This window comes from Lactuca virosa, chromosome 5, assembly GCF_052849685.1.
Source record: "Lactuca virosa cultivar CGN04683 chromosome 5, Lactuca_virosa_CGN04683_v6, whole genome shotgun sequence".
In the NCBI taxonomy this organism is placed as follows: Eukaryota; Viridiplantae; Streptophyta; class Magnoliopsida; order Asterales; family Asteraceae; genus Lactuca; species Lactuca virosa.
In genome coordinates, this window is record NC_136430.1 from 416,712,265 (window position 1) to 416,737,169 (window position 24,905).

General features: G+C 30.5%; 3 protein-coding genes across 3 annotated transcripts; 2 read left to right on the forward strand and 1 right to left on the reverse strand.

Annotated features, from left to right (window-relative positions):
- Positions 1 to 355: 355 nt before the first annotated feature.
- Positions 356 to 11,540, forward strand: LOC145114032 (uncharacterized). The gene is made up of 21 exons (XM_079050051.1): positions 356 to 502; positions 625 to 736; positions 845 to 892; positions 999 to 1,089; positions 1,166 to 1,287; positions 1,389 to 1,473; positions 1,564 to 1,699; positions 1,779 to 1,987; positions 2,075 to 2,195; positions 2,291 to 2,479; positions 2,587 to 2,655; positions 2,740 to 2,972; positions 5,404 to 5,546; positions 5,666 to 5,893; positions 6,188 to 6,427; positions 6,578 to 6,658; positions 6,803 to 7,003; positions 7,117 to 7,555; positions 7,653 to 8,593; positions 8,682 to 9,902; positions 10,090 to 11,540. Exons 1-21 carry the CDS (start codon positions 356 to 358, stop codon positions 11,538 to 11,540), a joined length of 6,507 nt encoding a protein of 2,168 aa, XP_078906177.1.
- Positions 11,541 to 16,857: 5,317 nt separating this feature from the next.
- NUDX23 (nudix hydrolase homolog 23) lies at positions 16,858 to 19,042 on the forward strand. The gene is made up of 7 exons (XM_079048461.1): positions 16,858 to 17,326; positions 17,657 to 17,788; positions 17,891 to 17,967; positions 18,084 to 18,219; positions 18,339 to 18,479; positions 18,571 to 18,629; positions 18,802 to 19,042. The coding sequence occupies exons 1-7, from the start codon at positions 17,072 to 17,074 to the stop codon at positions 18,860 to 18,862; spliced, it is 861 nt and encodes a 286-aa protein (XP_078904587.1). The 5' UTR covers positions 16,858 to 17,071; the 3' UTR covers positions 18,863 to 19,042.
- Positions 19,043 to 20,048: 1,006 nt separating this feature from the next.
- On the reverse strand, positions 20,049 to 23,162 carry LOC145112281 (zinc ion binding protein). Its single transcript, XM_079048462.1, has 8 exons — positions 23,005 to 23,162; positions 21,821 to 22,233; positions 21,492 to 21,729; positions 21,262 to 21,407; positions 21,075 to 21,162; positions 20,848 to 20,994; positions 20,604 to 20,753; positions 20,049 to 20,477 (listed from the first exon to the last, which is right to left on the reverse strand). Exons 2-8 carry the CDS (start codon positions 22,213 to 22,215, stop codon positions 20,421 to 20,423), a joined length of 1,221 nt encoding a protein of 406 aa, XP_078904588.1. The 5' UTR covers positions 22,216 to 22,233; positions 23,005 to 23,162; the 3' UTR covers positions 20,049 to 20,420.
- Between the last annotated feature and the right edge of the window lie 1,743 nt (positions 23,163 to 24,905).

A 24,905-nucleotide genomic window follows, 5' to 3' on the forward strand; every position in this document is an offset into this window, starting at 1 on the left:
TGTTTTATGTAAAAAAAAATGAAAATTCCATTTTATAACAACTTCAAATAAAGTAACTCTCCTCGGAAGATATCGAATACAATTTTTTCCCCTACAATATGGTGAGCCTGTTGAACATCGTATGTTTTGATTATAGTTGTGGGACACTTCTGGTATCTTCGGATTACTCATGTTATGTTTAATACCTTTGTAAACTAATATATTTGTAAATTAATAATTTTTAGTCATTATGATTTCTCTCTAACCTTATTTGACAGTTTTACACATTTGGTACATGATTGACCTAAATGTTTTGTCATTTATGCAATTAAAATGGTGTTTTCTTATGTTCATTACTACATTCTTGCATAGATTAATGGAAAACAGGAAGATTAGCATGATAAGTGAGTTGGCTCTCTCACAAGATGACTATACCATTAAGGTCTGTGTCATCCGTTTGTGGAGACAAACTTCATGGAATCAACAACTTCGTATGATTGGCATGATATTGATGGATGAAATGGTATGTTATAACTTACGTATGTTAACTTACAATTATATGTATGTGTATTATAACTTACATATTTTATATATCATTACATTTATTGTATGCTTATTAATTAATATTTGATTTTTTATCTTAAGGGCTCAAAAATTGAATGTAATGTGGACAAACCATTTGCATCGCTTCAAGGAAAATCTTTTGAAGAATATGGTGATTACTACATTCATAAACCCACATTAGGGTTAAATGAAGGTGCTATAAAGTTTGTTGACGGTCCACACAAACTCTATTTCCAGTATAACACGAAGGTAACTAAATGCATAGATTTTTGCGGGCCACTGAATTCTTTTGATTTTGCAGACTTCCAACAACTTCATGATAATGCAATAAACCCAAAAATTTCATTTGGTTAGTGCATTTCCTTTCAACCCATTCCTAATGGATTAAAATATTTAAATTTCATTTTTTACACCACAAAAAAACATACTTACATTTTTCCTTTTGTATAATATAGATGTTATTGGAAACGTTTTCCGGTGTTTTCCATTGGAACCTGCAAAGGATAGACAGGAAAAGAAAATCACATTCAAAATGGAGGATTTAGAGTGGGTTTCATTTTTTATACCTATAATTACTCTTTTTATTATATATTTTTTTAGTAATTTTCATCATTTTTTACAGAGGACATGAAGTTTTTGTTACCCTATGGGGAAGGTATGCTGATGAAAGTAATGCATATGTCTCTAAGCATACCGGTCATTTTGTATTGCTTATTCAATGTGCTAAGTTGAAGCTTGTCCGAGGTACTTACTTAGTAAATTGTTAATTTGTAATATTTATATTAATAACATATCTATGATATGAATTTGCTAACATGTGGAAAATTATTAAATTTCATTTTCAGATCGTCCTTATGTCAATAACACCTACTTGGCCACAAAACTTTATATTGAAGATGACATTGAGGAGATAACAACTTTCAAAAAAAGGTTATGTGAAATTTCTACATGATTTCTCATTACGTTTTAATGTTTCAATAATATAGAGTTATACTATCTAACATTAATTATCTTAATTAGTTTACAAGCAAAAAAAGGCTCTTTGACTTCCTCGGTTTCACGTACCTCGGGTTCATCCATCATGTATTCACTACATGATGACTTTCTTCAAAAAAACTCTTTTCACCAAATATCCGCTATTCACGAATTGAACGAGGTATATGAATTATTCTTTTTTTATTTAGTTAATTCAACACTTAAATATTTAATACACCTAAATACACCTAATATCATAGGGAGGTTGTGCGGTAATTCTTGGCACAATAAAGATGTTTGAAGATACACGGAACTGGTATTATAATGCTTGCAAACATTGCAAGTCAAAGGTTCAAATAGTTAAGGTTTCAGATGAGACGGTCAATGGCTTGGACCAGTTAGAAGAGAAAGAGATTATGGTTTGTACAAATGAAAAGTGCAAGGACAAACTTATTACTGCTGAACCAAGGTGTGTAATAAATATTAACTTAGTATATTATTCTTCAATATTATTATATTTAATTTAAACTTTTAAAATTTTTATGTGTTTTTTTAGTTTTATGATCAAAGTTCGAGTTCAAGGTTTAGTTGGTGTTGTGAGTCTTACGATCTTTGATCGTGAAGTCAGAAATATTCTGAAATTATCTGCTGCTGATTTATTATCAAAATATGAAAGGGTATATGTTTCTTATATGCAATACCATCTTGCTAAATACAACTTAATTTTCACACATTGATTTAATTGTTATTATTTATTAATATATTTTTGTAGTTTGGCAATACAAGTCAGTTTCCTATTGAGTTGAATGCCATGATCGACAAAAAATTGGCTTTCAAGATTGTTGTCAAGACATTTAATGTTTCAAGATTTGGTCGTTCTTACAACATTTCCAAAATAACGGATAATGTTGACATTATTTCTGCTTTGGAGAAAATTGAGAAAAAGAGTAGGATTGAACAGGTAACTATACACCAATTTAATTAATTTAAAACATACATATTTTGAAAATACTATTTCCTAGATTCCTTAACCCAACATACTGTTTTATTTTATCATTAATTTTATAGGACATGGATACTGAATCTGTTAATATAATTGGCTCAGAATTTGCATCTCAAGAAACAGTGGGTTGTAAGGTAAACTACATTACTACATCATTTACTCTTATATATGTTATCCTTTATATTACTAAACAACATTATTTCTTTTTTTTATTTAAGGATGATACTTCCCACACTGCTGATAATACTCCTGTGTCGAATATTCCCTCTGGCATATCATCAAGAACAGTCAACAACCTCAATTCACCGCCTACAAGTGCCAAACGTAAACTTGTAGATGTTTACGATCTTGATGATGACGTTTATGAATCAGCAACGAAACCTAATGCACCCCGTATTGGAGATGGCAAAGTTGGTGGAACAACAAAATTGTTGATTCCTAAAGTTGAAAAGTGATCCTGTTTATGAAGACAATAACTTCGATCTTTCTTTGCTACTCTATGCTATTTTCTTAGACATTTTTTTTTAATATTTGGCACTTTTACTTGCATTTTATTTGGGATTTTAATATTTAGTGTTTGGTATACTATGAATATTCATTCGTGTTAGGTTTTACTTTTTCTTTTATTATAAGCAACTTGGATTTGACTCTTTATGGGATCATTATATTGCACTTTATATTTGGACATTACATTCATATTTTCTTCATAATCGTCTTTTATATTTCGGTTAATAAAGGCATTTTTATTAGTAGTCTCTTTCACATCCTACAACAAAATTTAACCGGTCATCCAAATACAAAGAATTTTTTACTCTTATTATTGGATATATATTTAAATCTTCACAACTTTCTTTTACAGTCCATGATTCTTATACATAATTTGACTTGATGTATAAGTAATTTTATGCTACATTTTAAATCTCATAATTTGCATAGTCAATTTTGTTATTTATATCAAATACTAGCCTAAAGCTCGTGTTTTTGACACGGTTTGACAACTTAAAATATCAAAAGTAGAAATGTTGTATAATGTTATAAATAACAAAAATATAGTCACCACTGTGGCCACTATAAGTGATAAAATAATAATTTTATAAATAACAATAGTATAGTCGTATATTACAATTTTCCAAAACTTTTAATTGTGATATGATGCAACAGATGTTTATTTTAAAAAAGGAAGATATTTGTTTTCATGAATTTTAATTTTTCTATCTTTATATAGTAGCTTAATTTATGGAATCCTCATTTACGTTTTTTTTAAATTGATTTTATAATGTAAGAAGTTAGTGCCTAATATGCAGGAATTACTATTAGAATGACATAGAGCAATTATAATCATGAACAAATTTGGTCAATCCCATTCAATATCACGCTAACTTGGGAAACGTTTCAAAGATTGATTCATGACAGCTAAAATTTTGGAATACTCTATAATTTCAAACCAAACTTTGATATCCTTTCCAAAAATAATTTTTATAAATTACTTATTATGTATAACTCATTCTAATTCATCAGTTATCACTGTCTCTTGAAATATTGAGTTTATTACAACATCGTGTTCCAAATTTTTGCATCATCACAGTGGAAAATCGTGTTTTCAATCACAATCACAGAGTTCAATCATTTCTGTAAGTTTATAAAAAACTACTTTCAAATTTTTTGTTTATCTTTTGTTTCTTTTTGTGTTTTTTTTAATGTGTGCGTTGTTTTTTTAACATCAGTTTATGTTTATCAATGTGTATGTGTGTGTGTACCTGCTTAACAGTTTTTATGTTCTTGTGTGTCCAACTTGATGATGAATTGCAGAACATTACAACTGACCATTCTTTGATAATGAACTACTATACCCTGTTTTCCATCCTAAGTCCTTGCTTTCAACATTGGGATTCAAACTTGAAACCAATTACAGCAATCTAATTAAAAAAATAATTAACTGTTATGCATGTTTCTTTTCAACTGTGTTGTTTTATGTGTTTTCCTACTTATTTGAAAGTGGTTATATTTGGTTTGTGTGATGGAATGGAAACATGAAAAATAATGGAATGATCTATTATCACTATTATTGTGACTTTTTATTGTTTTGATGTTCATTAATTAAATTGAAAAATACTAATACTTTTTGTTGTCCCCAACTATTTATGATTGATGTATGACCAAGGGTCAAAAGCGTCATTTTTACAATAAAATGTTCACTATTTTGCACATTTGGTCCATATTGACCTAAATGTGTTTTTGCATAGATTCAATCTACTTCCAATTAAAAAAAAATACATATAAATATACTTGACAACTTCAGTGGTTTCATTAAGCATAGCATGTAAGAAGACAAAAGAATCTTGCTTAACTTTTTTAATGAACGTATATCCATTTTACATAAGGGTATTTTTGTCATTTTCAATGAATCTTTCCGTATCTTTGTCTTATTAATCTCTTAATCTCTTGTGCTGAATCTTATATTAAACCAGGTCAAAAATCGACATTCTGGCAACACATTTGACGGCCTCATCTAAAAAACGGGTTTTCCTTCTCTTTTCTTATTTTTATTATTTATGAAATCCTTCCTTTATTTGTTATATCAAAATGAATATAAATTTTTTTGATGCAAGTATTAATATATATGCTTATCTATATTTTCCTAAATCTTTTAAAATTAAGTTTTTTGATAAAAATCTTATTTTAGTTGTTATGTTAATATACACTTCTTTGTTGGAAGTCTTGATTTTTATTAATGTAAAGTATACAATTCTTAAATATTACCAAATTTTAACTACTATATATTAATCGTATTAATGTCTCCGTTTATTATAATTTTCAATTTTAAATTTTAATGAAATTATTGTCAATATACTTTTTATTACATAATTTTTTTTGTTCTTAAGCTACAAACACGATATGGATTCAAACGAACATAAACAAAGGCGCAGATATAGAAAATTATATTTGGATCAACGAAGATCCAATGTTATGTCCAACCTGTCATTTGGTAATTCTTTATCTACATCTCAATTTACTTTCATATTCAGTAATGTTTTATATGTAACGGCTGTTGAACAAATATTGTTTTATATCTTCTGACGTTTTATCTCATATAATCATTGCATTTTCTAATTAGCCATTCTTATTATTATATATTCAATGTAGGTTATTCTCGGCAACATTTATCATCTTCAAACAATTGTACACATATTCGCGATGACAATGAAAATTTGAATCCAAATATATCATCCGCATATCAACATACAAGTTTCCAATCTACTTCAACTTTTAATATTAGAAATGCATTGTCTGATGCTGCTAGAGAGAACAGAAAACTTAGAAAATTATATTTGGATAAGAAAAGATCTAATCATATGTCCACATCATCTAATGGTATATCGTTTTTTATCGGATAGACTAATTTTTATTTTATACTATATTTTTAATCTCACACAATCCTCTGGATCTTAAATATTATTATGTATTATCTACACTCTTTGCTACATTGCAATTAATTAAACATTATTATTTTATAAATCGCTTATATATATATATATATATATATATATATATATATCATTTCTAATTATATCATTAAATTTTTATTTTTTTTATTTTTCTTATTATATGTAACTTACACTTATTTGTATCTGCATTATAACTTACATATTTTATATTATTTTACAGTGCTTTCTAATATAACTACCAACATTCAAACACCTTCATCAACCAAGTTTGTCAATATTGTTGGTAACAATGAAAATGTCAGCCCAACTTTGTCATGTGGATATCAGCAAACACGGGTTCAGTCTATTTCGAATATTTATATCGACAGTCCATTGTCGAACAAGGCTAAAGATAAACGAAAAGAAAGGAAAATTTATTTGGATACAAGAAGATCCAATCACATGTCCACCGTACCAATCGGTATATGATATATATCATGCATCTTACTAATTTAATTGTATCCATATAAACTTATTCTAAATAGTGTAATAAGATACTATGTTATTTTACATGTTTCTTAATTGTTCCCTAATTAATACATATTTATATGAACTTATCTTTTATTGATAGGTAATGTTGGTCGTGATCAACAACATTTTCAATATGCTTCTGATTTTTTTACAAGAACTCTGTTGTCCAACATTTCGAATGGTACGACTACGTTTATATTCAACTTACTGTTTGTTACTATATATGGTACACATAAAATAATATGTATTCATTTTTTTATTATTTTTTATTTTTTATATATTTACTTTATAAGTTTAATACTAATTGTCATACTTTTATTGTTAGTAAATGCACAATATTCTACCTTGTCCGGTGACATGAGAGCTACGAATTCATCTTCAGTCACTCAAGCTTCTTCCAGCAATTTATCATGCAGAAAACTAAATAGAAAAAGAAAGATTCCAAATATATCTCAGATACCCATTTTGGACCTAACATCAGATGAAGATTTACGTGATCAACAAATCCGTCAACAGTTAATATCAGGTATTGCAAAAGGAAAATATTAATTTTTATTTATAATCCCCTTTTATATTTAAATTATTACTTGTTGCAACATTAAATTATTTCAAAGTTTTACAAATGTTTTTATTAAACAGATTACTTGGACCATGGTGACCAGACATTTGTGTGTACGATGTGTCATGCACAATTATGGACATATGAAGCTCTTAAAGGCAATACTTCCGGAAAGAAAACTTCTTATTTCATGTGTTGTGGTAACGGAAAAGTCGAGCTTCCTCAATTAAAACATGCTCCAACAAATTATCAAAATCTCTTTCGTAATGTTGATCCAAAAGGAAAAAATTTCATGAAGAATATTCGTCGATTCAATTCGATGTTTTCCTTTACTTCAATGGGTGGAAAAGTTGATTATTCCATTAATAGGGGCAATGCTCCATATGTTTTCAGACTTAGCGGTCAAAATTACCATTGTATGGGAAGTCTTTTACCTATAGACGGATCCAAACCAAAGTTTTCACAACTATACATATATGATACTGAAAATGAAATAACAAATAGACAACGCGCTTTCAGGTATAACTTTATTAATTTTTTTATAAACCATTACTTTTATAATTTTGATATAATTATTTACTTGCTAAATTTTACATATAACTGTTGTTGTTAACAGTACACAGAACGAAGGTTGCACATCAACTTCTCATTCTCTTGATATTGAAATCATTAGATTTTTGAAGGACATGTTGGATTCGACCAATGAGTTGGTTAAGTGTTATAGAATGGCCAGAGACTGTTTTGATGAAAATCCTCATATAGATCTAAAGTTACGTCTTATAGGAAGAAGGCAACAAGATGGAAGGACATATAACTTACCTACTGCTTCTGAGGTTGCTGCTTTAATTGTTGGTGACATTGGCGATGCAATTGATAATAGAGATATCATCGTAACAACTAAATTAGGAAGTCTACAACGTATAAACGAATTACATCCGGCTTACCTTGGTCTTCAGTATCCACTACTCTTTCCATATGGAGATGATGGATATAGAGTTGATATACCTCACAGGGATGTTGATCCTTCAACTAATACCAAACGTCGTTTCTGTACAATGAGAGAATTCTTTGCTTATAGAATTCAAGACAGAGTTAATGTTTTTTCATTAATTCTTAATTCAAGAAGGTTTTTTCAACAATTTCTGGTTGATGCTTATACGATGATTGAAACTGAGAGACTATATTACATACGCAACCAGCAAAAATTTCTTAGATGCGAATCTTATGAAACTTTAAAAAGTGTACAAAGTCATGGTAATACTGATATTTCCAATGTTGGAAAACGTGTTATCTTGCCTTCTTCTTTTACGGGTGGTGCACGCTACATGATGCAAAACTATTTAGATGCCATGTCGCTTTGTAAGTTTTTTGGATACCCAGATTTTTTCATAACCGTAACATGCAATCCAAAATGGCCTGAAATTATAAGGTTTCTAGCTGACACCACACTTAATCCCGAAGATAGGCCTGATATCCTTTCTAGATTATTCAAAATTAAGTTGGATTCTTTGATTAAAGACTTAAAGAAGAAGAGGTTATTGGGTTTGGTCAAAGCAGGTACCATATATTACAATAATAGTGTTATTAAAATGTTTTTTTTATGTTTTTTATTATCATATAATATTATATTTATTTAAATATACAGTTGTTTATACGGTGGAGTTTCAAAAGCGCGGTCTGCCTCACGCACATATATGTTTATTCATGCACCCTGATTACAAACTCCCTACTGTTGAACATATTGATCGAGTTATTTCGGCAGAAATTCCAAACAAAGATGATGATCCAGAATTGTACTCACTTGTCAGTGAGTTCATGATGCATGGTCCATGTGGTTCTGATAATCCGAAATGCCCATGCATGAGTGAAAACAAGTGTTCGAAAAACTTCCCGAAGCCATTCTTGGAGAATACTTCCGTTGATTCAAATGGTTATCCTATGTATAGGAGACGTAATGATGGATCTTTTATAGAAAAATCAGGTGTTAAGTTAGACAACAGAAGTGTTGTTCCATATCACAAAACCCTTTTGAAACGATATCAAGCTCATATTAATGTTGAGTGGTGCAATCAAGCGGCTTCCATCAAATATTTGTTTAAATATATTAACAAGGGTCCTGATCGGGCTACTGTTGAAGTTGCACAAAACAACAACGGAGGTGATAATGATGATGCTCCGGTTGATGAAATAAAGAACTACTATGATTGTAGGTATTTGTCTGCGTGTGAAGCTTCGTGGCATATATATGGATTTGATGTTCATTACAGATATCCTTCAGTTGTAAGGCTTCCGTTCCATCTTCCTGGAAAACAAAATGTTGTATACGGAGCAGATGATGATATTGAAGATGTCCTCAACAAACAATCTGTTTCTTCTTCGATGTTCTTATCTTGGATGAGCTGTAATGAACATAATGAGGATGCACGAAAACTTTCTTATGTTGAGTTTCCTACAAAATTTGTATGGAAACAAGAAGATCGTTGTTGGGAGCCAAGAAAGAAAGGGTTTTCTATTGGGAGGATTCACACAGTTTCACCTAATCTCGGTGAAGCATATTTTTTGAGAATTCTTTTAAATAAAGTCAAAGGTCCAAAATCATTTCCAGATATTCGTACAGTTAACGGACAAGTATGTCCTACTTTTAGGGATGCATGTTATGCTCTTGGACTTTTAGAAGATGATAGAGAATATATTGATGCCATCGAGGAAGCAAGTCATTCAGGATCTGGTTATTATTTACGGTTTCTATTTGCAACTATGTTAAAGTCTAATAGTTTGTCTAAACCGTGTTATGTTTGGGAAAATACTTGTCAATATTTATCCGATGGAATTCTCTACAATCAACGAATAAGATTAAAGTCTCCAGGTATTATTATTTTTGTCATTCATTACATTTTGTACATTACTTATATAATTTTTAAATGCTAAATATACTATTATTTGAAATTTATATGTTTCTTATAAATATTTAAAAGTTTTTTTATACACATTATTTTTATTACGTGATAATTGTCTGTATTTATCTTTTAATAATTAACTCTGCAATTGTATAGGTTTATCCCTTAATGACGATCAACTTAAAAACTTGACACTATATGAGATTGAAAAAATTCTACTCCAAAACAATTCAAGCCTTAAAGATTTTGTTGGGATGCCTTACCCTGATCATGATTCGATATCTTCTTCAAACAACCGTTTGATTACTGAGAAGTTAGATTTTGATATGAACAGTCTACAACAAGAATCTCATCAACTACTTGATTCATTAACAATTGAACAACGATCAGTTTTTGATGAAATCATGACAGCTGTTAAACAGAAAAAAGGAGGTGTGTTTTTTGTTTATGGCTATGGAGGTACCGGTAAAACTTTTCTTTGGAAGACTTTATCTGCATCTATAAGATCTAAAGGTGATATCGTTTTAAATGTTGCTTCAAGTGGTATTGCTTCATTGTTACTAACCGGAGGTAGAACAACACACTCACGCTTTATAATTCCTCTAAATCTAACTGAGGATTCCTTTTGTTCTTTTGCACCGGATAGTGATGTAGCCGAATTGTTAAAAAAAACATTTTTGATTATATGGGATGAGGCACCTATGATTCATAAGCATGCATTTGAAGCCTTGGATCGTTCTTTGAAAGATATATTGAGTTGTGATTTTCGTGGAAACTCAAAATTGCCATTTGGAGGAAAAACAATTGTCTTTGGAGGCGATTTTAGACAAATTGTACCAGTTGTTCCTAATGGAAGCAGGCAAGACATTGTGAACGCTTCTTTAAGTTCCTCTTATATTTGGTCAAGTTGCAAAGTCTTAACATTAACAAAAAACATGAGGTTAAGTGTTCTCACATCTGATATTCAAGAAACTGAATCTTTTGCAAAAGGGATTTTGGATATAGGAGAAGGCAAAGTTGGTGGTTTGAATGATGGCGAGGCAATTATTGATGTTCCCACAGATCTTCTCATTGTTGATTCAGTTGATCCTATTGGTTCTTTAATTGGATTTGTCTATCCTTCTATTGTTGAAAATGCCAACAATCCGATTTATTTTCAAGAAAGAGCAATCCTCGCACCGAAGAATGAAGTCGTTGAAGAGATTAACGAGCGTTTGTTAAAATTATTTCCAGAAGATCCACAAGAGTATTTAAGTTCAGATACTCTTTCTCATGCTGATTTTGTTCATGATGAAGTTGATGAAACTTTATACTCTCCTGATGTTCTAAATGGTCTTAGACCTTCAGGTATGCCAATTCACAAGTTGGTTTTAAAAGTCGGTGTTTCGGTTATGTTACTAAGGAATATTGATCAGAAATGCGGATTGTGCAATGGCACGAGGTTACGGGTTATTGCATTGGGTAAACGTGTTATAGAAGCTGAAATAATATCTGGAAGTAATATCGGAAACCGTACGTTTATTCCAAGAATGTCTTTGACGCCTTCGGATAAAAGGATTCCTTTCATATTTCAAAGACGACAATTTCGGTTGTATGTTTTGCAATGACAATAAATAAAAGTCAAGGACAGTCACTATCGAGGGTGGGGTTGTTTTTGAGACAACCAGTATTCACTCATGGACAGCTGTATGTTGCATTGTCGAGAGTTAAAAGTAAAGCTGGATTAAAGATATTAATTTTAGATAAAGATGGTAAACTTACCAACACGACATCTAATGTTGTATTTAAGGAAGTCTTTGGAAATTTGTAATTCATAAAAATAGGGGTCAATATTTTAATAGTTGTTTTTATTATTATACATTAACTTTACTTACTTATTCATCATTTTGTTTTTTTATATGTAGCAAATTTTAATTAATTTGTGTTTAATGTTTACATCATTATTGTCGTCATCATTTTACAAATATGTATCATTTTATTAGGGTCGATATATTGAAATAGTAACTTTATTCATTATAGGATTTTGTATTTATGTAAAATTATTACAAAAAAACATGTAATTCTTGACAATTTATATTAATTTTTTAATAAAAACTCGTGTAATACACGGGTCTCACACCTAGTTTCTAATAGATCGGGTACAACCTATTTGTATTGATTGGGTATTAAAAGGCCCTTCAATGTCCTTTTTATTCATTCTAATTATTCTTTTCTAGCATATTGTTAGTCAAATAAAATCTTTGGTTAAAAACAGATGCGACAATTTAAATCCATGTACTTATTAATTGTTTATTTTCAATAGTTATTGATAGGCATGGTGGTGAAAACTAATACTTTTGAAAATAAAGTATTCTTTTTTATTTTATGAAAACTAATACTTTTGATGGATTTGAAGGTTTCTAACTCAGTTAACCGAGTTTACTTATGTCTCACGGACACTATTTTTTTTCATTGAGAAACGGAGGTATCAGTTTTTCCGTCATGATGGGAAAACTGATACTTTTAGTCAAGTGTTTGGGTTATGATGGAATTGACGGATTTTTTCTCAATAATTTGAGTTTATTTATTGGGCACTCATTTCCCATTTAACGGGAAAATAGAGGTATCTAGGTTTCCTTTTATGAAATCTAGTACTTTGGTTGGAGAATTTTGACTCTTTTCTCTATTATGGTTCGATGGTGGCTGTTGGTTTATTTCAAATAATCGTTGATGGTATATGGTATGATTTTTTGGGTGTCTTTTGGTATGTGGCTGGATTTTGGTGTTGATTGATAAAAAATGGAGTAGCAATTACATTGATCATTCGGAATATTTTCCTTGGTTTCTATATCCATTTCATGGGGTTCGTATAAGGCTTTTGCATCCATTTTTCTGGATTGGGTTACGGTTCTTTTATTGACGGTTCACTATTTTTTTTCCAGCTTTTTATGCTATGGGCTAGGGTAGAGGTGCACATGTTTTTTTAAGCAAGTTTTCTTCATACCGGTTTTAGTTACAATTGGTTCGGGCTTTTTTAAATGAAATTGCAATAAAAACGGTTTTTTTTTTTGGTTAAAAAATCGGTTAGCGGTTATAGTAGAAAAACCGTTAAAAAACCAGTTGTAAATATGTATTAAAACCTATTTCAAACCGGTGGTTCAATTTAAACCTAACTGGTTCTAAAAAACTGGTCCCCATTTTTTCCGGTTAAAAAAGAAGGTTCTTTTGTGCACCTCTAGCTAAAGCTAATGACTTTGTTATGTTTGCGTGTTAGGTGTTGGTTCAATGGTCCTTTTGAGTTTTTTTTCTTCTTCTTCCTGGTTAATAACTTTTTCTTCTAGGTCTTGCTAAATGATTTTATATTTACCAAACTAATTGTGAGCCCATATATTATACGGATGATTAAAACAAAATGTTAAATAGAAACAATTACATGGGAAGTTTATTTGAATTTAAAATCTAAAATAAGTGAAAACTATGAGAAAAAAACATACGAAAAATAAATAAATTAAAATTATATGTTTAGTTGTCAGAATCGTATACTACATGTTAATTATAAAAATATGTTAAATATAAAGGTTTAAATTGTAAATTTATTTGAAATTGAAATTGAAATTTTAAATTTCAAATTTCAAATTAATAGTCATTATTGTTAGTTTAATTTATGGAAACTAGATTAATGATATAATAGAAATAAAAAATAAAATAAATGACAAATGGAAAATAAATATATCTCAAAATTATGACAAAATGATATGTGGCTAATTAAACGAGAGATGAACATTCGACAAAAAATATTTTTATTTATTAGGATATTCAAGTAAAACAACAAAAAGAAATTAGCTAAGAAGGCCCAAAATGTGCATAATCACAAACAACTTTCATTAAAACATACACATTGTTTTTGTAATCATACATCCACTGATCCACACATTCACAACCCACACAGAGCCGGTCCTGACGTGACGGTGGGTAACCCGGGCGACTGCCCAGGGCCCACGATTCTAAGGGGCCCAAAATTTCTGAAATATATAATATATATACATATATAAAAAATAAATTTTGTGTATATATCTTCTAAGGGCCCAATTACAAAATTAACCTAACTTTAGCCCAATGAAATAACCTCTTTTTGTCGAGACTCTGGAACGCTTTTTGAAGTAACTTTAAGCAAACACTGCCGTTTAGGACGTCTTTCAGGAATCCTCATAAAGCGGGAACCAATTAATCTAATCGACACCTCATGAATCCTAATCGTTTCCTCGTGAATCAACATCAGAATAATGATTCATAATCAGTTATGTCGTGTGACTTCTTCCCTTCTCGTAGTCTCTTACCAGCCTTCAGATTATAATCAGTTATGTCGATTGAATGCAAAATTGCAAAGCACCCGACGAATGAGATAAAAACCATAAGGTTAGCTATAGATTTTTTTTGTTTGTTTTTTTCCTCTGATTCTTTTGTTTCTCATTTTGATTTGAATTCTTATTCACGTTCCTTATAGTTTTATTTATTTATTTATATATTGATTTTGTTTGTGTATCTGTGTCTCAGATTGCTGGAGACTGGACTGTCAATTCTGTATAGCTTCTACCTACTTTTCATATTTTTTTACTTAACAAGATAATTTCTTTGTAGATATCTGATTCAGAACTCAAAATTTTAAATCCAATCCTAATTTTTCTGATGTTTTAGTGTTGTTTCTGATTTTATTTTGTATTCACATTCCTGATTCCTGGTCCTGGTATCTAATCAAATGTTGAAAGCTTATAGTTTTTTTTTTCTCAGATTTCTTGAGGCTTGACTTTATATCTTCTACCTACTTTTTAGATTTTTTTACTTAGAAGGTAATATTTTTATTGATATATGATTCAAAATTCAAAACTTTAAATCCAGTTCTAAATTCAGATGTTTGATTGTTTGTATTTGATTTTATTTTGCAGTTGCACGTTGATTTAAATTAAATATGATATTAGGCTTCTACAACTTTAAGACATAAATCATATATCAAAAATCAGATGTAATCTTTTCCCATAAGTAGATAGTGTTTAGCTATTGACAATCTATAATGTTTTCCAAAAAACAATTATCTGGAAGCCAACAAAAGGAAGAAACGAAAATTTTCTGATGCCTTCAATCAAACTTATAAATTAAGGATCTATACATAATTTTTTTAAACCATCGAGTTCGTCTAGTTTGAATGAAAATGATACTAGTTTGAATGTAGAAAAACTAATTTGAATTAAAATGATAGTAATTTCTCTTTTAGGTAATGTTGTGGTCATATTATGTTTTTAATATTAATAGTAATTTTTGTGGACTTTGTAACGACACCTTTATTTTAAATTAAATTAAATTTTATTTATTATTTTGGGGGCTAGTTTTTTCTTTTTGCCTTGAGCCCACTATACATTTGGACCGGCCGTGACACCCATACACTCAAGCCAACACATGCTCACGACCATATGCACACTTTATATTTCTCCTTTTGTAATACAATCTTTTTGTTTTATAAATTATGTGCACAATGAAAAAAAAAACATAGTATGTTTGAACGGATAAGAGTCTAATTGAAAATTTTTAATTAAATTAGGATTTTATCATTTTTATTAAGTTAAAAAAAAGTAAACAAAAAGGTATGTTAGTCTTATTATATAATTTAATTTTCAATTTATTTGACAAATCTTCAAACCCATAAAAAAACAGATTTCTTTTTATTTCAACCAAAAAAATTTCATGTCAACTAAAGACATAACATATTAAAAGCATTCTTTCATATTAAAATTCTTTTAATAAAGTTCATTTATTTCAAATACATTCTGTCAACCAAAAATACATCATTAGATCCCTCAAACTTATATTATAGAGATTCCACCCACATATATTTTTTGTAATTTTTACAAATAAATAATTTTATTGACACAACCAGTTGTCGTTTATATACTTTCAACATTATTATTATTATTATTATTATTATTATATTAAAGTTGTGGACAAAAAAAATAGTAAAGCTGAGATATTTTTGCCACTTTTGGTTCCTTAAATTACATTTTCGGTCCCTCTATTTTTTTTGTGTGTCATTTTGTTTAAATGATAACACTTTTATGAAACGGTAATTCTACAACTTTTTTTTTACTCTTTTGCCTCAATTGTTTTACCTGTTGCCACTTTTCCCCTAAGTTATTGTTTTTTACTTCTTCCGCTCAATTCTCTTGCTCCGCTTTTGCTTAAAACGATTCCCATTTTTTTTATCGTACAGTAAAGCTGAGATATTTTTGCCACTTTTGGTCCCTTAAATTACATTTTCGGTCCCTCCATTTTTGTTTGTGTGTCACTTTGTTTAAAAGATAACACTTTTATGAAACGGTAATTCTACAACTTTTTTTTTACTCTTTTGCCTCAATTGTTTTACATGTTGCCACTTTTCCCCTAAGTTATTGTTTTTCTTCCGCTCAATTCTCTCGTTCCGCTTTTGCTTAAAACGATTCCCATTTTTTTTTATCGTCACTTCTTTAATTAATGGGGTTTTTTTAAAGTGTAAAAGCATTTATGAACAGTAAGGAATTGGTTTATTTTACATAAATGGTCCTTAGGTTTTGTTGAATTTGACGACAAAATTATATAAATGGTCCATATGGTTTACCCATGATGACAAATTCAGTCTCTACTACTTGAAAAGACCAAATTACCCTCATATTAACGGACAAAAAGCAACCAACATGCTACTTTACTTTACAAAACAATACCTTCCGACCCCGGCAACGCCGGGGAATCTTTTCTAGTTATGATTATTATTTTTGTAGATTTTAATCCTTAAAAACAAATAGTTTAATATAACTACCGGTAAAATAATAAAGATTGTATGATCTAAATGTTACTTGATGGGCAAAACGACCAAACATGAAAACCGAAGCATAGGACGAGGACCAATTTTGTTGTTCGCTCTTTGAAGTGCGAAATTTTTGGACAGAAATGGGATTGAATGTTCGCCATAACTGGATTTGGGGGAAATCACACACCAAAAGGATAAACAAAATCCATTCAGGGGATTCAGCACTTGCTTAAAATCCGATCATAACGATCGACTTCTTTAATTTTCCCTTCCATATTCCCAAGATTTCGTAAAATTTCATGTGAACACCTTTCATCCAATTGAATAATGCTCAGAAGCATACAATTTCTTGGTTCCTCTTCAGGGTTCCTTTTTCATAGATTAAAACTTCATGGAAATCATTCTGGGCTCTCTTTCATTTCCATTTCTGCGAAACCATGTTCGAGAAGACCTTTATTAACAACTTCAAGAACGCCTCGTTGTTTTCGACAATTTCGGGGATCTCCAATTCGTTCCAAGTCAAACCCAGATGTAACCTCACCTTCTTCTTCATCGTCTTCATCCCCCATTTTTCGATCAACTGTAAGTTTTCTGTTCGTAGAATTTGCATTGTTGGGTCGAAATTCGAAAATACAGTTTTGGGGGTAATCATCTCTTGAATATTGCAACAATTTCCTGTTGCATATATAACTTGTGTGATGATTTGGGTTGGCATATTGTAAGGTGCATTGTTGTCTTAATCATCTTCCCAACAGTTTTTGATTGTTTATTGTTTCTATCCATAAATTTGGGTATCAAACCATATTAACCACTACCTTCTTTAAATAGCAAACAATTCAATCATTCAAGAATCTTGATTTATTGCTCAATGATCATATTTGAATTCATTAGCTTTCCATGGTTGTTTTGCAGGGCAGTACCCGTAAGATAAATTTCTGTCAATCGTGTGGAGGATCAACAAAATATGATATACCAGATGGGGAGGAGAAAGAGAGAGCTATTTGCACCCTTTGTGGAAGAATTTCATATGAGAATCCAAAAATGGCATGCTTCTTATATTAATTACCCACAAAACTACCTTCTATATTCCGTTATTCACCTTAACACTTTGTCTAAAATCCAAAAAATGATACTTTTTTTTTTCAGGTGGTAGGTTGTTTGATTGAGCATGATAACAAAATCTTGCTATGTAAGAGGAACATCCAACCATCTTATGGTCTTTGGTACGTATTTCTTCTTATGATATAAAAGGTTAGGGCTTAATGGGGAAAGTCTCATTTCCTTGACTTTCTGTATTAAGTCAAAATAGCTTACGAGATTAAGCCATGTGGCGCCACAGGACACTTCCAGCTGGATACATGGAGAATGGTGAGTCAGCATCTGAGGGTGCAGTGAGGGAGACATGGGAAGAAGCCAGAGCTAAAGTTGAAGTTCTTTCACCTTTTGCTCAATTAGACATCCCTCTCATAGGCCAAGTGAGTCATCAATTTTTATGACCTTTTTTTTTTTTACTTTCAAAAATACCAAAAAAACACATTATTGATTATTGCAAAGTACAATGCTATGATTTTTTTTTTTTTTTTTTTTGGTACAGACTTATATAATATTCTTGGCGAAGTTGTTGACCCCACATTTTTCACCGGGTCCCGAATCATCGGAATGCCGGCTTTTCGCACTGGATGACATCCCTTATGAATCTCTTTCCTTTTCCTCAATGCTCGTTACCTTAAATTTGGTATGTTTTCTTCTTCTTGTTGTTTGTGTTTTTTGTTTTCATTTAAGGTAACTTCAATGCTTTCTTTCTTTCATTTTTACTGTTTATGTAGTACATTGAAGATATTAAGGTTGGAAAACCAAAGTTTCACTACGGGATCATCAACAAGAGGTACTTTTTTATTTTTGCCACTCTGTTATTGAAATTGTATATATGGAAGATATTAAATTTTAAAATCCTTTGGTATGTTATGTTCGTGTGTGTGTATGATATATAATTATATATCATCATTAAGGTATACAAATACTTTTCATATTATTTTAAGATTTTGGTTATTTCATAGGCCTGGCACGAGTCCTTCGGAAATTCATGCGTATACTATCGATTATCATCTACGAACTTGATGAAAGGCACAGGGCAATTGAGATGATCAATATTTTCATTTTTTTTTTTTTTTGCTAATTGTGACTTGGGTCTTCTGTTTATGATGATGCCCTTGATGTAAAGTTGTATTTTATGAGTTTGAAAGTTCTTTCAAGCTTGTGTTGTTCATTGTAAAAAGTTAAAAACTTTTTATTGGTAAAGCTCCATTTCTTAAATTTCTTGATAAAGTTATTTTTTGAACGTGAAGGTTATGTTTGGGGGACTAGCTGATAAAAGATAACATTATGTTATGTTTGGCGTATTAACTAAAAAGCAAACTGATAAAAAAATGATGTTTGGTAAAACTAACTGAAAGATATAAAATGCGTAAAAGTACATTCAAAATGAATGTGTTTCTATAATTAATTAAGATGTATATTTGGAAAATTTTAAAAAAGTTCCTAAAAAGTTAGCTTATAAGCTACTATTTGTTTCGCCAAACATCACAACTTAAAACTAGTTGATAAGTTAAAAGAATTCGAAAAATAAGGTAGCTTGTCAGATAGTTGTGACGCGTCAAACACAACTTTAGTAAAACTAGTTGATAAGTTAGCTGAAATATAGAAAATTGGTTACTATAAAAGATATGGATTGACGTGTTGAACTCATTTAGTTAAATGAGAACTAAATGAGTTGAGTTAGGTTCAATTATTAACCTTTTATTAACTCCCGTTGTATATAATATTTTTATCTATGATATTATTATATTCATTATATTAGAAAAACATAATCATAATTCTAATTTCTAAAAAACTACGACCATGGAACATTGTAGTGGTTTTTTCATAAAGGTTGTCTTAACTAGAAGTAGAACGCTTTTATAATATTCTCTTTTATTTACATAGGTCAATACATGCAAACTTATTTATTAGATTGGGTTGGAAAAAAAATAGGTGAACCCAAGAGTAATTTAAACATTATTACAATGGTAAAAAAAACTTCTAAAAATCTTTTACAAATAATTAAAAAAACTTAAAAAAAAAAAATACTACCATCGGAAATGCTGTAAAAGGAAAGCCTTTGTTTATATCATTTATTTACTCCAAACATACATCATTTATCCATCCAACATTTTATTTTATTTTACCCACAGAGCATTTCACGAGGATTAAAAAAAACCCTAAATCTTTACCCAATTAAATTAGATCGCACATAAGCACACATAAATACGACATATTGTGACGAGTATTATACCTAATACATTACATATGTTTATATATATCCATATGGTTGGAAACCTTACAATTATACAGGCTTATTTACATGAGCAATCACAGTAAAACATATTAGGGACTAAAAGAACAAACATCACGCATCTTAAGTGCATTTTTATAAATATAAAAAAAAAAAAAAAAAAAAAAAAAAAAAAGAGCATAGCAACGAGGAGCTAGATATTATTCTTGAGCAATGTCCGACTTAGCTCCATATATATTACTATTAGTATTAGGGTCCAAAAGAACCCATATCATATCATCATTCATGAACTCAATTAAAAGCTTCTTGAGATGTGCAAAATAGAGCATCATTCTGATTTGAATCTCAGTTGGATTGCTTTTTGGAGAGTTGACCATTTAGGAATTCCAATACAGAAACACGCTGCAATAATTAAAACAAGAATCAGATCAAAATCAAAATCATGTTTCATGATATATATATATATATATATATATATATATATATATATATAAAGACTTTCCATTAAATTAAAAAGAAACAACTTACCCGTTGTTCCAGTGCAGTTTCTTCAGACTTTATATTCAAAGATTCCAGCAAATTTATGGCTTCTTGAAACCCTTCAATTGCTGTATCCTCGGCATCAAGATTTCTATCCACATCAGCGACTTTTGCAAGGGATACAGCCACATCTAGAACCTGGAATCGGAATTAGAATCAACGAGTGGAATGGAATCATGGAAATATCAAATATAATTATATAATTAATGGATAAAAAATCTTGGTGACTCACCTGTGATGGAGCTTTTGAAGAATCTTTTATAGCATTTCGACGAACATCAAGAGCCCGAAAGTAATGATCCCTTGCAGCTTTCAAATCACCTTCATAATATTTCAGATCCCCAATTTTATTCAAAGAAACCGAAAGTGTATGTGTAACCTGCATATGGTTAAAAACGTAATTTTTACCTTCATAATAACTAAATCATTAAAAAAAAAGATTCAAGAAATTGTTTATACCTCTAGATCATCTGTTCCCACTTTCGAAAGGAAATTGACACTCTCATCAAAATATCCAACTGCAGAATTGCCATCTCCCATTGCACGACTACAGTTTTCAATATAACCATCATTATGACTTTGACTTTGACTTTGACTGGTATCAACAGAGACAAAAATCAACAGATAGGAGATATATAACACATACCAACAGTCACCAAGCATACCAAGAACAGCTCCTAACTGTGAGCATAACTCAGATGTATTCCCTGCTACTTCCAGCTGTTCTCTTATATCTTGTGCACATAAACTAAGTCTTGATTTTGCACTTTCTACATTATTAGCACGAAATGCCTGTAAGGAGAAAAATGTAAATTTTAACAGAAACTAGTAACAAGATGCTGATAGAAGGTAAACTGTAATAAGTTAATAACTTACTCTCATTGCATGTTGTACAAGGAAAGCACCTCTTTCCAATGAGACATCTTCATATATCACTGTTTTCTTCTCACCAATTATTTCTTTTTCCTTTTCATCTGTATCCACAGGAGACCTTTTAATTCTAGCATGACCTTCGATAAACCGGTCAACTACACTTTGAAGATTTGCATCAGCTTCTATCTTCTCAATGTCAGCTCCACATAGAGGACAATCATTGAACTTTGATATGCATGCTCTGTTTTTACACAAAACAAGAATGTAATTATAAGTATTTAACCATATATATGTGCATGAAATTAGAGAAAAAGTATATGGTGTATGTTTACTTGCAAAACACGTGAGTACAAGGAACACATCTGCTACATTCAAAGAGTAGGGCTTGGCATATCAGGCAACTGAAGGGGCCGATTTTGAATGTTTGAGAATCATATCCAAAGGGGCATTTTGGGGAAATGACATTAGATTTGGATTCTTCGGAATCTTGCTTGACTTTACTCATTGGACATCCTTGTCCCTGCTGTTTGTTTTGGTTTTCCTTGCTCATTGGGCATCCCTGCTGCTTATTTTGGGCTTCTTTACTCATTGGGCATCCCTGATGCTTATTTTGGACTTCTTTACTCATTGGACATCCTCCCTGATGTTTGCTTTGGATTTCACTGGATTTTTTTGAAGATGCATCATCAGGTCGAGCAGCTTTCACAAAAGGGCCAACAGGTGTCATCTTGGTCGAATCAAAACTCTGTAAACATAGAAAATTACAAATTGCTGAAGATTCAAGAATATAAACACATTCGATTAATGGTATATTGTGGATTTGTTTCTGGTGGTGAATTAGTGACACAATTTAATTCTATTCTTAAGCTCAAAGTACTAGCTTGACATAAGAAAACCAGCTCCTTTTTTGGTATCCTGAAAGATAGTATTGGTTGATAAAAGCTAGGCATATAATTTTACATTTTTTTTCTTGAGGTATCATCTCTATATAATCAAAGATCATAATCATAATCTATTTTATCCAAACTCTCAAAACTGAGTGTTGTGATCATTTGATCGCACATCCTAGTGTCCTACCCCCTTCTCCCTACAACATGGTAAGCTGCAAATGTCTTAAGAGGCTTAACAACTAAATACAAGTACAATTACATGAACTTTCGCCACTCACAAAACTGTCATAAACCCCTAATTTTCAGCACCTAAATTGGCCTTACCGAAGACAAGACGAAAAAGGTAAAACCCAAAAACCTCCTAGTTTATTACGAATGTGATCTCTGTAAAACGAATTCTTTAACCAAAAAGGTTTGGTATGGTGAATTGAATCCGAGTTAAAGTGCAGAAACTCTAAAAGATAAGGAGCAATCGTCATACTTGGCAAAGAAATTAGCGATTTTGAAGCTAAAACTGAAAACCCCAATTGCACAGATTTCTCATGAGATTGATTTCGATTCAATTAAATTAGATAAGAAAGAAGAAGTTATAAATCCAAAAGGGAGATGAGCGATTGCGATTAAACCTGCAAGCGTGAAGGGATTTCAACGTTTGATGATGTGATGAACAGGAAAATTGCCTTCTCGTCAAGCTATTGATGGAATCACGAGAGTGAAGCTTGTCGACGATTTCGGATTTGAAGATAGGAGAGAGGAAACACGTCGACGTCTCTATAATGGATGACCTTTGTTAAACAAAACTTCAAAAGTAGCCCATAAACTCCCAACTTTAACATTTAGGTCCTTCCCGTGTGTGGAGATGGCTTAAAAAAAAAAAAAAAAAAAAAGGTGCCTAACGGGAATCCAACAAAACCGAACACCCAAGTTGACTAATGATTGGGATAAGGATGTGGATGAAGAATCTCCAAACAGAAAACTAAAAATCGGGAATGGGGATACTCATCCGTCCGAGCTCAATACCAATAGTTCTATAATAGGGTTAGGGTTAGGGTTAGGGTTAATGTTATTATTATCATTTAATTTTTGGATCAATTAGTCGTTTGACTTATTTTAAGTTTTGAATTATTAACTTTTGCCAAAACTATAACTAACAACAATATATTTTTATATAATTTTTTATTATCTAAAGTCATTGAAAATTTTCTTAGTTATTTAAGGTCATTGAAAATTTTTGATCTATAATTAGTTACTAAACTGTTTCAGTTTTATATATTTTTTCAAAATTCCTTTTTACAATTTCATTCATTTTTTTTTCAAAATCCGTTTTTACAACTTCATTTTTTCTTCATTTTTATATGTTTTTTTATACAATTTGTTTTTATAAATCAATATTTTTACTTCGTTTGTACATATTAGAGCTATTTCCAATCCATGGTTTTTGATTTGATGATTGTAAAAGACTTTGTAGAAGACACGACTATCGTGAATCGAATTATTCATCGTAATTCACTTTTTAATATTGTTCATCATAGTTTTTGGTGCTTAATGAAATTTGAACTTCGTTTGAGGTTTTTTTTAATGCAAGGGAGTCTACACCTGCCTCCAACTCTTTATGAATTTTGATTTTATGAATACTTACTTATGTTTCTTGTTTGTATGGTGGTATGTAATATAAAGAAAGGTACAAACTCATCGGCTCTTAACAATTAAAAGCTACCTAGTTGTTTAAATTGAAATAAAAAATACTATCGTTGAACAGAAAGCATACAAAAGGGGAAAAACTAGTTTTGGTTTTAGCGGTTGTCGGAACATGTCCAGGAGATGGTTGGAGTGGGTTCTTTTTCCTTCCTTAAACTATACGAGGATATTTGGTACCATCTTAATGGTTCCTTTAAGAGGTAGGTTTTGAATCGATAAGATGACCGATTCACAGTGTTTGCTTTGACATTTTTCACGCATCTAAATGGATCAGCATCCTCTTATTCGGCAAGCTATGAAATGTTGTTGAATTTGTTGAAATGCTTATAATTTTGTTAAAATGTTGCTGAAATGCTTTTGAGTTTGCTAAAATGTTTATGAAATTCTTGGTATATAACTATATATTATTAAATTACACAAACGAGGCTTAGGATTAGTTGGAAGCTAGAAGATGTAGAAAAAACTTTTATTGAAGCATGTTTGTATGAAGTTATAGTTAATGGACAATAAGGCAATAATTTGAAATCAAATTCTTTGCGCAAAAGAGCTAATCGCCTCTAGAAACTAAATTCTGAAAAAAACTAATCACACCCGTCGTTTGGCGCGGGTAAACGACTAGTGTGTGTGTATATATATATATATATATATATATATATATATATATATATATACACTTTATTTATTTTTATTTTTTTATTTACTCTAATATATTCATACATTTTACACTTTTAGTATTTTTTTTAGTTTTTTTCCATATTTGTTTTCGTATTATATTTTAATTTTTTCGTATATTTAATTTATTCATTTTTTTTCGTGTTTGTTTTCATAT

Excerpts from the sequence above, each read along its gene's own strand:
- LOC145114032 (XM_079050051.1), top strand. The coding sequence starts at position 356 with ATGGAAAACAGGAAGATTAGCATGATAAGTGAGTTGGCTCTCTCACAA. Across the intron at positions 893-998 it reads AAACCCAAAAATTTCATTTG|ATGTTATTGGAAACGTTTTC; the intron begins GTTAGTGCATTT and ends TGTATAATATAG. Across the intron at positions 9,903-10,089 it reads AATAAGATTAAAGTCTCCAG|GTTTATCCCTTAATGACGAT; the intron begins GTATTATTATTT and ends GCAATTGTATAG.
- NUDX23 (XM_079048461.1), top strand. The coding sequence starts at position 17,072 with ATGCTCAGAAGCATACAATTTCTTGGTTCCTCTTCAGGGTTCCTTTTT. Across the intron at positions 17,968-18,083 it reads CAACCATCTTATGGTCTTTG|GACACTTCCAGCTGGATACA; the intron begins GTACGTATTTCT and ends GTGGCGCCACAG. Across the intron at positions 18,480-18,570 it reads TGCTCGTTACCTTAAATTTG|TACATTGAAGATATTAAGGT; the intron begins GTATGTTTTCTT and ends CTGTTTATGTAG.
- LOC145112281 (XM_079048462.1), bottom strand. The coding sequence starts at position 22,215 with ATGACACCTGTTGGCCCTTTTGTGAAAGCTGCTCGACCTGATGATGCA. Across the intron at positions 20,754-20,847 it reads CTTCAAAAGCTCCATCACAG|GTTCTAGATGTGGCTGTATC; the intron begins GTGAGTCACCAA and ends TTCCGATTCCAG. Across the intron at positions 20,478-20,603 it reads AAACTGCACTGGAACAACGG|CGTGTTTCTGTATTGGAATT; the intron begins GTAAGTTGTTTC and ends TAATTATTGCAG.